This window comes from Mesocricetus auratus, unplaced genomic scaffold, assembly GCF_017639785.1.
Source record: "Mesocricetus auratus isolate SY011 unplaced genomic scaffold, BCM_Maur_2.0 Super-Scaffold_100008, whole genome shotgun sequence".
NCBI classification, from domain to species: domain Eukaryota; kingdom Metazoa; phylum Chordata; class Mammalia; order Rodentia; family Cricetidae; genus Mesocricetus; species Mesocricetus auratus.
In genome coordinates this window covers 55,799,313-55,816,324 of record NW_024429192.1, presented here as the reverse complement: position 1 = coordinate 55,816,324, position 17,012 = coordinate 55,799,313, and the positions used below count along the sequence as shown (strand labels likewise).

Sequence of the window (17,012 nt, the reverse complement as noted above, 5' to 3'; positions counted from 1 at the left end):
GCCTGGGCTGCAAATGAGGTAGTGTGCCCTCTCCCCGAATTTATGGGATGGGGAGATGACCTCCATGCCTCTGCCTTCCTCCAGTCCCTCTCTTGCCAATTCCTTTCTCCCTTGAAGGTTATCTTCTCTCCAGTCTCCTTCAAGGACATGGCTGCATTCCCCAGGTTGCTGTAGCGTCTGGCTCAGCCACCATGTGGTGTGGTTCTGAATTATAATGATCACAAGCCATGTCTGAGATGCTTAGATACCCATGGATGGAGTGTGCCTTCTGGGGGCAGAGTGTGGAAAGTACAGACCTCCAGTCCAGCCTCAGCCATATGAAGAATGGATCATGGGCATCTCAAACCTGATGCTGGAAGTGTGTCCAACTCTATTCCTTATCAGTTATGGCTGCAAATGGCCTCTGCCTTGTAAACATTTACCGAGACCCTACTACAGCCAGGCGATGCTATGGAAAGGGCACTATTAGAGACTATCCAGCCCCCATTGGAATATAAAAGCCTAGCAGAGGGCTGTTGGGAACAGTGAGTGGCCTGACAACCCAGCCAGCTCTGTTGGGGGCCACTGGAGTAGGACCTCTTATTTCCTCTTTATGTTAAAATGTATAAAGCATAAGGCGCTAGAGTTGGCTCTGTGGTTAGGACCTTGCTGCTCTCATGGAAGGCTGGAGTTTAGTTCCCAGCACCCACATCTGGTAGCTCCCAGTGTCCTGTAACTCCAGCTTCAGGGGAGCCAACACTCTCTTCTGGCCTCTATGGACAACTGCATGCCCATGAGCATACCCACACAAAGATATATACACATATAAATAAACGATACATCTTTTTAAAGATAGATGTAGCATAAGATCTATCATGTTTAAAACCCATCCTTGTAAGTATAAGTGGCATTAGCTACATTGAGTGTTGTGCAACCACCCCCACCTCCTTCCCAAACTGAAACTGTAGCCGTTAAACAAGTCCCCATGCTCCCCCTTCCCCTCCACTCCAGAAACTGCTTTTCTTCTTTCTCCCCTTATCAGTTTGATTATTCTAGATATCTCATATAAGTACAACCATACAGAATTTGTGCTTTTGATGACTGGCTTGTCTCACCTGGCATAATGTTCTCACAGTTCAACCAGGTTGTGGCATTCATCAGAAGTTTTTTCCCTTGTTGAGACAGAGTGATTCTCCATTTGTGTATGCCACATTTCCACGGTCTTCTCTTCCTGTGATGCCCCCTTTACCTTTCAGTGGCTGTAAGTGATGCCGCTGTGTGCATGGGTGAACCAGTACTGTTTGGGTGTATGCCTAGAAGCAGGGCTGCTGGCTCATGGGTAAACTGGTGTGTTTTCTTAAGGACCCCACACACAGGCTTCCACACTCCAGCTCTCCTGACAGCTCCTCTCAAGGACTTCTGTCTCTCCTTGTTTGGGGTTCACAAAAGACCCACATTTGGACACAGTATGAGGACCAGCGGGGAACGGAGTCGGCTATCAGTAAGGACTTAGCTCTCAGCTCTGGAAACCAAAGCTCTGACAAGCCAGGAAAGGGGGAGGAGACAGAGCAGAGAGAGGCATGAGCTGAGCATGCGAGCTGTCTTCCTGAGACACGTACAAACAGGTGTGACCCGGGGGTCGGATCCTACCAATAATTCAGACGTAAGGATTATTCTGAGTGGGCTAAGTTGGAGAAGGCATCGTGAAGATGAGTGGGTCAGAATCAGAGTCTGAAAGAAAAAGTGATTTGCTTTCAGCCTTTCAAACATAAACATTTTATTATATAAAGGCCCATGTTTTGTAGTGAAATTGGAAAATGTAGGCGGTGTAGAAAAGAAAAGCAATTCACGCAGATTAGGTTGACTGTTGCTGGGTTTTGGTGCAGCCTCCTCTGTTTAGAAGGCATTTTCCTGAGCCTGTCACATCCCTGGATGAGTGTCCACAGGCACCGTCAGGTGCAGTTGCTTGCGTGGAAGGGTGGGATGTGGTTGTGGGATAACCTGGATTCTGCAGGAGGCTAGCTAGCAAAATGGATTGCAGGATATGTCTTGATCCGAGGTCCTCCAACTTCTCCTCTTGGACCCCACTTACTGAAGTAATGCCCCTGTTCCTGCCAGGGTAGAGAGGTATGGTCACCCAGGCAGATTCTCCCCTTGACGACATTGTGCATATTGGTGTTCAGTGTCTGGTCCCAGGTCATCCTCCGTTTCCTTTCCAGCCTGTCCCTCAGGTAGTTCTCACTGATGCCAACTCATTTAAAACATGTCTGTTGAAAACAAAGAGCCCTCTGACGACTGTTCATGCCTGGTAGTGCCAACTCGCTGAGGGGACGTGAATGACTCATTGCTCGCCTTTACCTGACAAGGCCACAAAGTCAAGTGTCTGTCCAGGCTGGGTGACTTGGAGGAGATCCAGGGTGGGTGTTGAAGGGGCATCTCTGTTGTACACAAAGAAATGGCTTCCTGCACAGGCCTGGTCTCTGAGGCTGTCAACGTACGCATGGTAGGGGCATCCATGCCAGGGTGGCTCTGGCCCCAGAGCTGTCAGCATTCTCAGAGGTGGGCTGAGACCTTACCTCTCTTCTTTCCTGCCCCCCATTCCGTAGTCCTGATCTGGATGAGGATACAGGGATCGAGACTCTGCAGGCACAATTGTTAGCAATGCCAGCCCACCCAGTCCTAAGTGTCAGTAATGCTGCAGGATGTGGCCCTGTGTGTAGGAGCTAGACCAGATGCTGACAACTCATAAGTCACAGGGCCTGTTGGCAGGAAGAGGGGGACAAGTGTAAGGAAATGCCTGTGGACACAGCAGGGCTGCAGAGGGCCTATGGTAGTAATTGATGACACGCCCCACACTTATGCCTCTGGAGTCGAAGTCAGGCTAGCTAGGGAGTGACAGGACAGATCTTTAGGGAAATATTCCCCACATGGGCCTGGCCTGCAGTGTCTCGCCTCTCTCAGGACCCACTAGTGTGGCAAGAGGAGATCTCAAATGAGCTAATGTATGAGCTAACATCCTCTGCTTGGTACTGGGCTGTAAGCTGGACTTAGAATCCCCAGGGCTATAGCCAGGAAAGCCAGGCCAGTGGAACAGATGGTCTGTATTGGGGGAGACCCTGTGAAACATAGGAGCCTCTATAAGGGATAGTCATAAAGTAAAATTCCCCCACAAAAAATAACAGAGAATGGGCTACACCTTTCAAAGGGTGAATGCAGACACAGGTGGCAGTTTCCACAGATAGGCCAGAGAGGCTTTCGGGGTCAGAGTTGGGACCTCAGAGACCTTATATGAGATTCTCCCAGCCCAGGTTAGAAGACTTGCTTGGCTTGACTCCTGGGTGTCTGTGGATGACCCACCCTCCCTGCTTCCCCAGGAGCTGAGAGAGCCTCAGAGGAAATCCACCCCCCAGCAGCTGGAGAGAGCTCAGGTTCCTAAGCCGCCCTGGTGATAACCACACAGTATCTTCTGGCCTTGGTAACCATTCTGGTTTTGCGAGAGACCCCAAGCTTCACAGGCTCCTCTCTGAGGTGGCATGCTGAGATCCCAAGAGGCCCTCTGACGCAGAAGGGAGATTCACAATTTGTTCTTTTGCTTGCCCTGAAGTTGTGAGCATTCTCTCCCTTTCAATAAAATACATCGGGCACTGCTATGGGCTAGATGGTGTCTCCCTAGAAGATAAGCTGAAGTGTTGACCCTAGTACTTGTGAACATGACCTCCTTATCTAAATGTTGCTTTCCATGGTTTAGGTTATCTGTGGTCAGCCATATGCAAGAAGAAGAGGGAATCTGAGTGGCACAGTAAAGAATTTTAAGAGAGAGATAGAAACCACATTCAAACACATGTTGCTTCGGTATATTGTTACAATCGTCCTATTTCTATCATTATTCTCTTGCTATGTCTAACCCATAAGTTAAACTTTATGGCATGTATGTGTGTATAGGATATAGCACAGGTTCTGTATTAGCCATGACCTCAGGTGTGCATGGAGGGTTTTGGGACAGATCCACACGGGTAGCAGAGACTGCTACAGGAGCTTCATAGAGCCTATAGGTTAAGGTGAGCTCACACTTGTCATCCAAATACGACTCTGTCATGAGAAGAGGGAAGTGTTGTGTTGATGACACAGATAATAAAGGGAGAGATCTGAGCCCTACAGCCTCTGGCTGAGGAATGGCAAGGATTGATGGGTACCCCAGAAGCACACTCAGGGGGTTGTGGCTCTGGTCCCTCTAGCGCCTTGACTTCAGACTTTCAGACCCAGAACTGTAGGGAGGCACACCTCCAGCATTTAAGCTAGTTTGTAATGTCAGTTCTTTACATTAATATGGGCTCCTGTGTTGTAGGTGCCAGATTGGGGGGCAATGCAGACAGTCAGTCCTGCAGCTGCAAATTCTGTAGGGATGGGATACAGCAGTGAGACAAGACCCACTTCCTCAAAGAGTTCACATTTGCAGTAAGAGGAGGTAGAGAAGGACAGAGTAAGTATCAAATAGAGTTGTGTGCAGTGCTCCCCCTGATACATGGAGGGTAAATTCCCAGGCCCCCAGTAGAGGTCTGTTTAGACTTTCCAGCAGACAGTCTAGAACCCTGACTGTCCCTACTCAACTAAATAAACTTGTACTTTTTTCACTTTTTAAAGGGAACAACTATAGCCAGGTGTGGGGTTCATGCCATTAATCCCAGCACTAGGATGGCAGAGGCAGGCGGATATCTGTGAGTTCAAGACCAGCCTGGTCTACAAAGTAAGTTCCAGGAGAGCCAGGGCTGTTACACAGAGAAACCCTGTCTGGAAAAACTAAAAGGAACATTTACAGTCTCTCTTTGGCATTGTCAACATCCCTCTCTATTCTTGTGCTTTGGAGCCATGGTAAAGTGAAATAAAGATACCTGGACACGGTACTGTGATCACCACTGCAGTGGCTCTGATGGCCTCGACAACTACTAGGTTACTGCTAGGCAGGTAGCATACACAGTGTAGACACATTGCTAGACTCAGGGCCAGGTGAGACTGAGTGGGATGGAACAAGATTTCCTCACGTTACTCTAGCAAGGCATGCCTTTTAGAACTCACAAAATGCTTGTTTCTAGAGGTTGCATGGGATGGTTTTTAGGCTAGAGTTGGCTGTAGGCACCTGAAATGGTGGAAGGGAAAACATGGCTAAGAGGGGACCACTGCACATTGAATGGTTAAGGTGTAAACAGGGAGGTGTGGGTGAGAAGCATGATACACACAAATGAGGGCTCACATGTCTAGGTCAGGGGGGTGCGGTCCTGTGAAGAAGGTGTCATTTAAGCCGGCATGTTGTCCTGTCTCCAGCTGTGAATTAGGACTGCCAGTGCAGCTTCAAATAGAACAACAATAAGACGACCACAGCAGAGTTCTACTGCTGATGGATTAAATTAGAATGCCTGGGGCTGGGCTCTGAGGCCTCTCCACAGGAAAGCTTCCCAGGGGACTCTGAGGGACACTAGCCCAGGGACTGTGGTGTCCAAGGTCTGCCGACCTATAGCACTAAGACTAGAATGGAGAAAAGAGCTCACACAGCAAGCAAGGACTTCTGTGGAAGGCAGTGACAAACAGGCCAGAGCCTTGCACTACTGGGGTGACAGAGACCCGTCCCCTCTGGGTGGCTCAGTGACCCTTGGTTTGAAGAGGCCTTGAGGTCACATACCTTTGCCTCGTGTTTCTGGGGCCACACTTTCCCCCCTTCTCTTTTCTTCTCTGCTTGGAGCTGCCCCACGGAAGTCTTGCTTCTGCAGGGCTAGGGGGCTTTCCTCCTCTAGGGTCCCAAAGGCATAGGGCCAGGGTGGACCAGCCAGTAGGTATGGTGCCTGGTGAATCTCAAATTAAAACATGATAATAGCTAAGCAGGGAGGCTCTCTGCTTGCTTTACTAATGCCCAACTGGTCTCAACCCCAGTTGCCATTGGTTTTGGTTTCCTAGGAGAAAAAAAAATTCCTGAATAAAAATGTAACCAATGCTTTTATAGAGATTGAGAAAGAGTTCCTCTTTCTCTTCACCTGAGAAACAAGAAGTAAAAGATGAGGTTCCACCTGAGTTCATGAGGCCCCACAGCCCCATTCATTCCGAATCCACAACCATGGCGGCCCATGGAGCAATTGTCTGATGTCTTCCCCTTTCTTCTTCTCTCATCTGCAGCATGTAGCATGTCTTGTCCATGTTCTCATGCACTCCAGCCATCATCCTACAGTCACCACTACTGGAACCGGGGAGCTGGAGGAGTCCAGGCATGGAAATGTCTCTGTCCCAGAGGCTGGTAGCTGCTCTTGTGATTTTTATCTCTGGGATAGCCTAGCCCAAACCCCAGGATGCCTTTCCTGGTAACCCAACCTGTTACCATGTGCCCTGAGGGTTTGCTCTGTGGGTTTGTGAGCAACTGAAGGAAGTGACCCCCGTAGTCGCTGCCAGGGATGTTTTTATTCTCTGAGTGACTATGGGGCTAACACACCACATAACATGTACTCTTAGAGCATCCAGGTTGTCTGTGTGACCTTGGGATGGTGATTCAGTATTCTTGTGCTTTAATTTCCTTCTCTTAAAAGCAAGCGCTAACCTCATAGAGTAGTTGTGTGACTGAAATGAATGTATGTAGGATTATATATTATATCATTTTACTTTGTGCTGCCAAAGATAGAATCCAGGGCCTTGTGTTCAAGGAAATCATCCCCCCAGCTTCACTGTGTTTAAAATAGATCTTTAAAAAATTAAGTTAGGCCAGACAGTGGTGGCGTATGCCTTTAATCCCAGCATGTGGGCAGCAGAAGCAGGTGGATCTCTGTGAGTCTGAGGCCAGCCTGGTCTACAGAACGAGTGCCAGGACAGGCTCCAAAGCAATACAGAGAAACCCTGTTTTGAAAAACCAAAAAAAAAAATTAAGCTAGCTAAACTAATGGATATGGTAACAAAATAATGAAGTATTTATTATGGGGAGGGAAGGAAAATGCAGGCCAGAACCTTTATTGTGCTTCCTTGGGAAGGAAAGTGATGCTGGGTGAAGAAGTTCTTGATTGGCCAGTTTGGATAACTCCAGGGACCACTGGAGTGTGGGGACTGTCCCTAGGGTAGCCAGAGTCTGCAAGGGTGAGGGGGCTTTGACCAGGCTACATAGGGAAGTACACACTGAGGTAAGCTGTTCACTGCGGGGGTGGGGGGGGTTGGGGGGTGGGTGGGTGGGGGAGTTGGGGGGGGAGGGGGTCAGAAAGGCCACAGAAAACATCATGATAAAAGGCACGCTTCATCAACAGGTGCAGGTCAGTTCAACTGGGGAAGAAATGATGACTACTCGAGGCACACTGTATATGTCACATAACTCAGTACCCTATTAATCATCACAATTTGTCATGCTCAAAAAGGAAAAAAACAAAACAAAACCAAGGCAAACCAGGGGCTAGGGGATAGCTCAGTTGTAAAGTCTGTACAGGAAGGGGACCTGGGCTTGGATCTCAGTTCCCATGCGGAAAGCTGGACAAGCTGGCACACACCTTCAATTCTAGCAGTGAAGAGCTGGGGACAAAGGCCAGCCAGCCTAGCCAATCAGCGAGTTCCAGGTTCAGTGAGAAACCCTGTCTCAAAAATAAGGTGAATATGGATTAAGAAAGTCACCCATTTCATGTACACCCCACCCATGTGTGCACGTACATATAAACATCTGCATATGTATTCTCACATGCACTTAACATTTTTAATTATAAATAAGTAAATAAAAGACATGCTCCATATACCAGCAAACATTTGGAATAAAAGTACAAAATATATTTAGCTATGCATTCTTAGTTTTGAAGCTAGGTCTATGGGTGTTGAAGCCTCAGGAAGGCATGTTGGGGAGAGCATAAACTTGGAGGAAGGGTCTGCTGTGCTGGGGTCTCTACCTCCCCTCAGAGGCCTCGTTCCTGGTGTGTGAGCTCCTAGGCCCTGGGGGGCTCAGGGAGATGATTTGGCTCAGGACTTGTCTACCAGCAGCAGCTTAGTCCATGACAGTTAGAACGTTTTTGCATCCCTCCCATGGAAATCAAACATGTACGGACCCTTATGCACTCTGGCCTCAAGGCCCTCCCTCTTGTGGTTTGTTTTTAAGGAAAAGATTTTTATACTATAGGACAAGAGCCACGGGAATGGACAAAAGAGCCATTGCTGGTGATGACACCCCTGCATGGTAAAGTTGGAGGCCCCGGCAGGGGAAGCTGGGGACTCCCAGGTGATGGCAGGGGCAGGGGTGTCTACCTCTGCTCTTTTCTGCTCTTTCAGCGTGTCTCTTTCAAAGGACTCCCCTGTGGTGTCAGGCTTGAGGTCTGCTTGAGACTGGGAAGTGAGAGATCTTTGGGGCTCTATTCTGGCCCATACTTCCCAGAGCAAGTGTATGAAAGGGGCAGATTGGGGTCAAAGTGCTATGAACGTTCAGAGAACAGGACCAGGGATCCCCCAGCTAGTAGGAGAGGCCAGTACCTACTAGCAGCCCTTTGGAGTCAACTTGACACAAACCTATACATATCTGGGAAGAGGGGATCTTTTTCTTTGGGGGGGCGGGGGTTGAGATAGGGTTTCTCTGTGTAGCTTTGTAGACCAGGCTGGCCTCGAACTCAGAGAACCACCTACCTCTGCCTCCCAAGTGCTGGGATTAAAAGCCTGCGCCACCACTGTCCGGCAGAAGAGGAAATCTTAATCAAGAAAATGCCTCCATAAGATTAGCCTATAGGCAAGTCTATAGGGTATTTTCTTAAATAATGATTAATGTGGGAGGGGCTGTATCATGTGTCCTGAGCTGTATAATAAAGCAGTCTTTATAATAAAGCCAGTAAGCAGCATTCTTCCATGGCCTCTGCTTCCGTTTCTGCCTCCAGGTTCCTGCCTCGAGTTCCTGCCCTGACCTCCCTCACTGACAAGAGTGTAATCTGAGAGTTATAAGAAGAAATTTCTGCCCCAAGTTGTTTTGGCCCTAGTGTTTTAGCACAGCACTAGAAACCCTAACTAAGACAGATCCCCCAGGACTCTTGTAGGCTGTAACCACCCAAATGCCTGAGGTACTCCCAAGGTCCCTGGATATACCCCAACTTTACTCCCCGACAAAGGCCTGTCTTAGTCTGTCCAGGCTGCAGTGGCAGGGTACCACACTGTGTGGCTTGTAAACAACTCTCTCTAATTTCAGGAGGCTGGAAGTCTGAGTCCCCAGTGCCAGCATGGCTGGAGTCTGGTGAGGGCCATCTTTCAGCCCTTTCACATAATCCCATGGCAGCAGAGCCAGGAAGCAAGCTCTCCTGTTCTTCCTTCTCACAGGGCACTAATCCCATTCACAAGGGCCCCACCCTCATGGGATAATCATCTTCCCAAGGCCCTGCTGCTAAAGCCCCTACAGTGGGCACCAGGATTTACTGTGTGGATGTATTGGACACGGACATCCGGTTTATAGCAAGTCCTCCTTTTCCTTCTGTCTCCCAGCATCCTGTTTGCTGACATCGAGGGCTTCACCAGCCTGGCATCTCAGTGTACCGCCCAGGAACTGGTCATGACCCTCAACGAGCTCTTCGCCCGCTTTGACAAGTTGGCTGCGGTGAGTCACCCTGAGTGTGGGGCCACAGGGTGGCCTGGACTGGGCTGTCAGGGGAGGGTCTTAAGGTTGAGGACATTAATCCGAGTCTGCTCCGTTTGGTGGAAACTGGTGTTGAGCACCTGTAATGGGTAGAGAAATCTGTCAGACTGCAGAGCATGCCCTCATGTCCCTGACCATCTCTGGCAACGCAAGTGGGAGACATTATCCCTGGTTGTGAGGTAGTCTCAAGGGGTTGTCTCCATGCCTGCCTGCAGGGCATTAGTGTCTAAGCCCCCAGTGACATTTCTGTTTCCCTGGGCACATCATTCCCGGTGAGGTTGGCCAGAGGGATGGGAGGATGCATCTGAATGTCCACCTGGCCTGTAAACAGCTGGGCACCTTCCCCAGAGGCTTCCAGAGAGAGGGCTTGCCAGCACGTGGACAAAAACAGAAGTGACACCTCGCAGCAGGGAGTGGCAACCAAGACACTCATTTCTCTGCTTTCACCCATTCTTCCCCAGAATGGGCCTTTGTAGAGTCATGCCTTGTAAGCGGCCACTTACTGCGGTGTCCTCTGGCATAGAGTACAGCTCTATTTATATTCAGGGTGCTAGACTAGAATGTAGAGAAGAGTCTACTGTGATCAGGGCCTTTCTGGGGCCACTGCTAGATGGGCAGCCTCCTATCACTGAGCTTAAACAATGTAGATGGACACATGATTGCCGCCTGAGCATTGGGTAGACCTCGTGGCCACCGGCCTCCCACTGTCCCAGCTTCATGGAGTAGCACGGAACCAAGCAGCTAGTGTAACTGATGACTAATGTAACCCATCTCACTCCCAGTTAGGCATTGGTGATGACCCTCCGCCATGCCCTGTGGCACCTGTCTCGATGCAGCGGCGGTGGCCACAGGTGCTGGGCTCTATTCACTGTCTGGCATTCATGCGTTTGCTGGCATAGCCGGACATTCCTTTTGATAAACACATCTCAGGCAGGCTGAGGGTCATGTGGGTTTTTGGCTCAAGCTCATTTCTGCTGGCTTCAGTCTTTTTTTGTTTGTTTGTTTGTTTTTGTTTTTTTGTTTTTTTACGAGACAGGGTTTCTCTATATTGTTTTGGAGGCTGTCGGTCCAGTCTGGCCTTGAACTCACAGAGATCCGCCTGCCTCTGCCTCCCGAGTGCTGAGATTAAAGGTGTGCACCACCACCGCCCGGCTTTTTTTTTTTAAAATAGGAATCAGAACTGTTGATACAATCACAAGATTCAGGGGTGTGCTCCTGGGGTAAGGAGTGGAACCAGAGATGCTTGCCCAAGCCAAAAAAAAAAAAAAGGAGAAAGAAAAGAAAAAAAAAAAAAAAAAGGAAGGGAGGGAGGGAGGGCGGGAGGGAAAGGAGCTCCTGAGCTTCCGAGACTACAGTGCCTGTCCCCTAGTCATTACCCTCCCTGCCCCACTGCTTCCAATAACCCTGACTGCGGCCATACCCAGTTCTCATACTGAAACTGCTCATTTCTCTAGAAAGCAGTTCACTTGAGGCATGGGTGATTCCTTGGTTTTTATTTCTTCCCCTCCCACTCTCTTTCCCACTGGTTTGGATTCTTAAAACGAGTTTGCTTTCCAGGAGAATCACTGTTTACGGATTAAGATCCTCGGGGATTGTTACTACTGCGTCTCTGGGCTGCCTGAAGCCAGGGCTGACCACGCCCACTGCTGCGTAGAGATGGGCATGGACATGATCGAGGCTATCTCGTAAGTGCCTACTTCGGGGGCTTTATCCTTTCCAGGGAACCAAGCTGCAGTCTGCATAGTGCCCGATGGGGGTGGGGAAGTGGTGTGACGCACCCAGGGCCCCCTGCTGGGCGTGCGGGCAGTTCTGTACCTCACCCCTGCTCCAGGGCTCCTTTCTTTCCTGGGTGGGGCAGCTTTCCCAGAGGAGGCACAAGGAAGGAGGTGGGGCAGGAGAGGGAGAGCTAGCCGGAGTGGCCATGCCTGAGCCAATGCTCCGTTCTCTAACCCTCACCGCGTCTCACAGCCCCATCCCCGATATAAAGTGCTAGCTCCACTCCTTCCTAGGTGGGAGAGTTCCGCTCTTGTGGGCTAAAGAGACCTCCTGGGATTCGATCACGGATAATGCACCCTTCTGTGAGCAATAGTGGAAGGATCCTGGGTCAGGCTCCGGTGTTACTGGCCATGGAAGGAGCCCTTCATCTCTGAAACAAATGTGCACACCCTAGATGACATTACCAGCTAGGGGTTGGGTCACAGAAAGTGCCCAGTAACTTTGAACTCTAGAATAGCCTATATGAGGACAAAGTAAAAGATGATTGGAAAGGTCAGAGATTAGGGTGGCTGGCCAGGAAGGGGGTTTGGCCCATTGTTTGGTACACCTGCTACTACGGACTGTCTCCTGCATGACTGGGCTACACAGTCATGGCCAGAAGTCCAGCCGGTGCTAGGAGGGGAGGCCCGGCCTCTCTCTGCACTAATAGCCGGTGTGTTAACCTGACACACAAGGTAAGAGGCACAAGCCCCTGCAGGGAAGAGTGCAGGTTTGTTCCACAGAGGGCATCGAGAAGCCGCAGGAGGCAGGTAGCTCTGGAGAAAAGAGAAACAGTAGGAGGAGGAGTCACCCTCGGCACCTCAGATAGAGGGGCCACTCCGGTACTGATGCTTGATGAGTTGATCCCAGGATGACAGAAATGAGGGAGTCCTGAGTCTTTGCTGCAGTTGGGCAGAGTGGAGGGCAGGTGGTCTGACCGGTGGGATTGGGGGCGGGCCTGGTGGGGGTGAGCCCACCCACCAGACCAAGAGACTGCCAGTCTCACGGCTTGCGAGTATCAAGGAAGGCTAGTTTCTAAAGTGCAAACTGGATCCACTCTTCCCCAGCCCCTGAGCCTTTTTTCTGCAGACCCTAAGCAGGCTGTGAACCCAGGTCCAGGTGGAGAACTCCCTCTTCTGCTCCCTCAGTGTGGGAGGTTATAAGGGCCTACCGAGTACTGGGAATTCTATCTTGGCGCCTGTGGCTGGGACTACAGATATCTTGTAGTTCAAGGAGCAACCTAGTTCCCTGCACTTTCCCAGACTTACCTCTTCCTATGTCCTCCCACAGTCATGACCCTATCCGCCCCCACCTTCATGTAACCCATGTAACTGCCCATCTCCTGTATCTCGATAACCTTGAGAGAGGAGCCACAGCATTAAATCTAATCAATCAATATTGGGAAAACCATTCCAATCTACCTTGCCTCCAGAGTATTGTATGATTAGGGTTCAGGGTGACTACATCTCCCCCATGGGCTCAAGATAGCACTACAGCACATTTACAATTTTCTGAGCAGTCTGATTGACAGTGGCAATGGCAATGGACTCAGTTGGATAGATGGGGTGGGGGGGCGGTGCTTCATTTTACTGTGCAGCACACTGCCACCCTGTGGCCAAGACAGAAACAGCACTTTTCTGTTTAACACCTGCCAGTCCCCTTCAGGTTAGGCTGGATCAGAAAGAAATGCCTCTTTGACCCCTGCGCCTCCCAACTCCCCTTCCACCCCAGTCCCTCTTTCCAGCCTCACCCCTGCTCTATATGCCTAGCCCCTAACCCTATCCCAGTCTTACCCCTGCTCCATCCCTAGGTTGGTCCGGGAGGTGACAGGGGTGAACGTGAACATGCGTGTGGGAATTCACAGCGGGAGAGTACACTGCGGCGTCCTTGGTCTCAGAAAGTGGCAGTTCGACGTCTGGTCTAACGATGTCACACTGGCCAACCACATGGAGGCTGGTGGCAAAGCAGGGTGAGTGAGGGCTGGGGTGGGGCAGGTCGGAACCCACGGCTCCCGTCTCACCCGGGATAGACTGTTGTGAGGTAGGGCTGGAGTCGGCAAGATGGAGGAGCAGGCACTCGGTGGGCAGGTGGGAGGACAGATGTCTTTAGTGGGGGTGCCGAGGCTGGGCATGTAGCTGTATTGTAGATTGCTTGTCTAACATGCACAAGACCCTGGATTCAGTCCCTAGCACTGTAGGAAGGAAAGGAAGGAAGGGAGAGAGAGAGAGAGAGAGAGAGAGAGAGGGAGGGAGGGAGGGAGGGAGGGAAGGGAGGGAGGGGGAGGGAGGGAGGGGGAGAGAGAGAGAAAGAGAGGGAGGGAGGGAGGGAAGAATGGAAGGAGGGAAGGAAGGAAGGAAGACATTTACTTAGCAAATTATCCACCACACTGTATGTACAAGTGATTAGGAATATTGTCTCAAACATCCGAGCGTTTAATAGGATGACAAATGGTGACTTGTGAAGTATAGTAGAGAACCACCTATTTCAGAGGAGAGGGACTAGTTCCCCACAGGCCTCAGAAGTACCAGCTGGCATGGGATACCTGGGCAGAGAGAAAGGTAGGGCCAAGGGGTCAATGGGTGAGGTAGGGAGCAGGACACGTGTGGGGAGACTCAGTCCACAGACGTAGCACAGATAGTCTTTAGGGGCAGCCGGGAGGAACAGTCAGTGATGTCAGGCTGGAGATAAGCACGTAGTGGCAGGAACGGTTGCTGGCTTCTGAGCAGGAGTGAGTGTAAGGTCGGAGGCATGGTCCTCAGGTAGGCTCACTCATGCTGGGTGAGGTGCTGGAGGGTTGGGTGCTGTGGGTGCCGGTTGGAAATGACCTAGGAGTGCCACCCTGATCGTGACAAAGGTGCTGCCTTTTGAACAGAGCTAGAGGCCTTGAGGTGTGAATGATCTCTGCAGATCTCACCTCCCACTTTCTGCCCTTCCCCCCACTGTAGACGCATCCACATCACCAAGGCCACACTAAACTACCTGAATGGGGACTATGAGGTGGAGCCAGGCTGTGGTGGCGAGCGCAATGCCTACCTCAAGGAGCACAGCATCGAGACCTTCCTCATCCTGCGCTGTACCCAGAAGCGGGTTGGTGGGCAGGGCCTGTGGGGCAGGGAACTGGGGGGGGGGCTGAAGTAATCTTTTGCATGGGAGCCTTTTCTTGGCCCGTTCTTTCCTTCTCTTCTTTCCCCGAGGAAAGTTATGAATTCCTCAATGTCACCTCCCGTCTCTCAGAAAGGACCTGAAAGCGAGTGAGGCCTTGCAAAGCTGATGGGGAGAAGGGATTTTTTTCATTCCACCTTGGTTGGAAAAAATGTTGCAACAGGCCTCAGATCAGTGAGCAAGGATGCCTGGGGGGGGGGCGTGGAAGGGAGGCCCGCATCCAAGGAATCCCTGTCTGCCGTTTGCTAGGTGGTTGTCTTTCTCATCTCTCCTGCTCTCTTCCCTATCCCTGTTCTCATTCTCTCTCGCTTCCTTGTTTTCTCATTCCCTTTGATGGTTGTATTTGTTGGTGTCTGCTTCAGGTTGCACCTATGGGTGTCTATTTCATTTTTAAAAACTTATATCTTTATTTATTTTCTGTATGTTGTGTGTACATGTACATGAGAGTGTGCGTGCCACGACATGCGTGTGGAGGTCAGAGGGCAGTTCTCCTCTTCCACTGTGCTGTCCCTGGGGATTGAACTCGTATCGTCGGGCTTGGCAGCTAGCGCTTTCACTGGCTGGGCCATCTCGCTCGCCCCTACTTCTTTGTTACTTGAAATCTTCCTTTTAACTTTCTGGTTTCTTTCTTCTTTCCTCTTTGTCTTAGCCCACATCTGCCAAAGTATAAAAACTGAATTATTAGTAGACCTCAGTGTTCTATTTTTAATAATGTCATGTTCCGTGTTCTTAATTTTTAAAGCAAATGGAACATTTTCTGTTTCTCCCCAAATTAGAACACCTTGCTGTCCTCCTACTGAGTGCATCCAGTGGCAGTGCCCTTTGGTACAGAAAAGCTCCCTGTTGTTTAAGGAGTTGGTCTGAAAACAAAACAGCTGTACGTAAGCACAGTCCGGAGAGCCCTGGATGGAGGCAGTACATTTCTAAGGAGAGGCAGTGCCCATCTGTCCTGAGACAGATCGCGGAATGGGGGGCACCTTGCTCTGCGCCTGAAGAGAGGTCCTGACTGCAGTAGCCTTTGTAGTGAGCTGTATCAGACACCCCAGCGGCAACGGCAGCAGGGGGAGGGGGGTGTCAGGAGAACGGCACTTTAGAACCATCTCCTAAACGTTTTCTTGTTCACTGGCCAGATGTGAATGAGCTGAGACCCTCTCAGTCCCTCTGTATCCCTCCTTCCGTCCCTGCTGCACAGGCTTCTAGCCTCCATTGTACGTTCCAGCCTTGGTCTCCCAAGTTTCCATCTAGCACAGAAGGCGTGAAGTAGAGACAGACAGATGGTGTGACAGCCCCATCCCTGGTAGTGTGAACCAAGGAAGGCTAAGTGTCCCCCTAAACCCTATGTCAAACATCTACCTCTGGTGCCCATTAGGAATGACAGAAAGACAGTCGGACAGACAGGTACTTAAGCAGTGTTTGCAAGTAGGTAGCTGGCTGCGTCTCTGTGTGCTCGTAAGACTTGTCTCTCTGACTTTCTTAACTTGGTGACAGGTTTCTGGGCGCTAAGGTCTATTCTGCTGATAGACCCTGGGGGAAGTAGATACTGGAGTCCAGGGCCCTCCTTCCTCCATCAGCCTCTGGGCACCTTCAGCCCTGGCTCTACCCGTCCTTGACACTATAAGCAGACCTAATAGGTACTGAACCCCACATTCCAGTGGGTAGAACCTGCCAGGGATGGAGACCATGGGTGCAAGCTGGCCTGGCCACTAGAAGGGAAGCTCGACCCTCCCATGGAGTTATCCCCTGCCCCCATTAGAGGGAGGCAGGCTACGTGATGGCAGGCTGCAGTCCGTCTCTCAGGACTTTGGGAGCTTGGCCTTTGAGTGGATTGAGAAGTTCCAGGAGAGAATCTTCTTCCAGGAGCACTTCTTGCATGCGACAGGTGTCCCCATACCCCTTGCTTTCTCATGGGACCAACTCTCACAATTATCTGTGCCAAGCACTGGAGACTTCAGGGGAGCAGGTTCTGGGGTTGTACAAAGGCAACTGTTTCTCATTCTGCCTGGCCAGTTTCTTGTTCCTGGAAAGAGTGAGGGTCTGCCCACTGGGGCTCTTCCCATGGCTCTGCCCACACACTGAGACATCTCTGTTGTCCTTCAGAAAGAAGAGAAAGCCATGATTGCCAAGATGAACCGCCAGAGAACCAATTCCATCGGACACAACCCACCCCACTGGGGAGCCGAGCGCCCCTTCTACAACCACTTGGGTGGTAACCAGGTGTCCAAGGAGATGAAGAGGATGGTGAGTATCTGGAACATGAGGCTTCTGGGTTGGGAATGAAGGCTGGCTCTGGGGTCACAGCATGAGGGAATCTAGAAGGGAGGGAAGTCAGGATCACCTGACCTTATGCTAGAATAGGAAACTCCCAACCCTGGCCTAGTTCTACTTCATGAGTCCTGCTATCCCATGGCTCTGGGACATAGCAATAGTGCCCTTCCCTTCTCCTGACAGAACTTCCTGGTACAGGTTGGTCAGACTTGGGTACCACTAGGGCCTCTAGCAGCCCCGGTAT

At 50.7% G+C, this 17,012-nt stretch overlaps 1 protein-coding gene across 1 annotated transcript in view; it reads left to right on the top strand.

The window, feature by feature from the left end:
* The window catches only part of Adcy5 (adenylate cyclase 5), a 144,035-nt gene that overhangs the window by 98,806 nt on the left and 28,217 nt on the right, over positions 1 to 17,012 (top strand). The window contains exons 4-8 of the mRNA XM_005071526.4: positions 9,436 to 9,547; positions 11,144 to 11,271; positions 13,152 to 13,310; positions 14,287 to 14,428; positions 16,601 to 16,741. Of these exons, the coding sequence (XP_005071583.1) occupies positions 9,436 to 9,547; positions 11,144 to 11,271; positions 13,152 to 13,310; positions 14,287 to 14,428; positions 16,601 to 16,741 (682 nt within the window). The remainder of the gene's footprint in view (positions 1 to 9,435; positions 9,548 to 11,143; positions 11,272 to 13,151; positions 13,311 to 14,286; positions 14,429 to 16,600; positions 16,742 to 17,012) is intronic.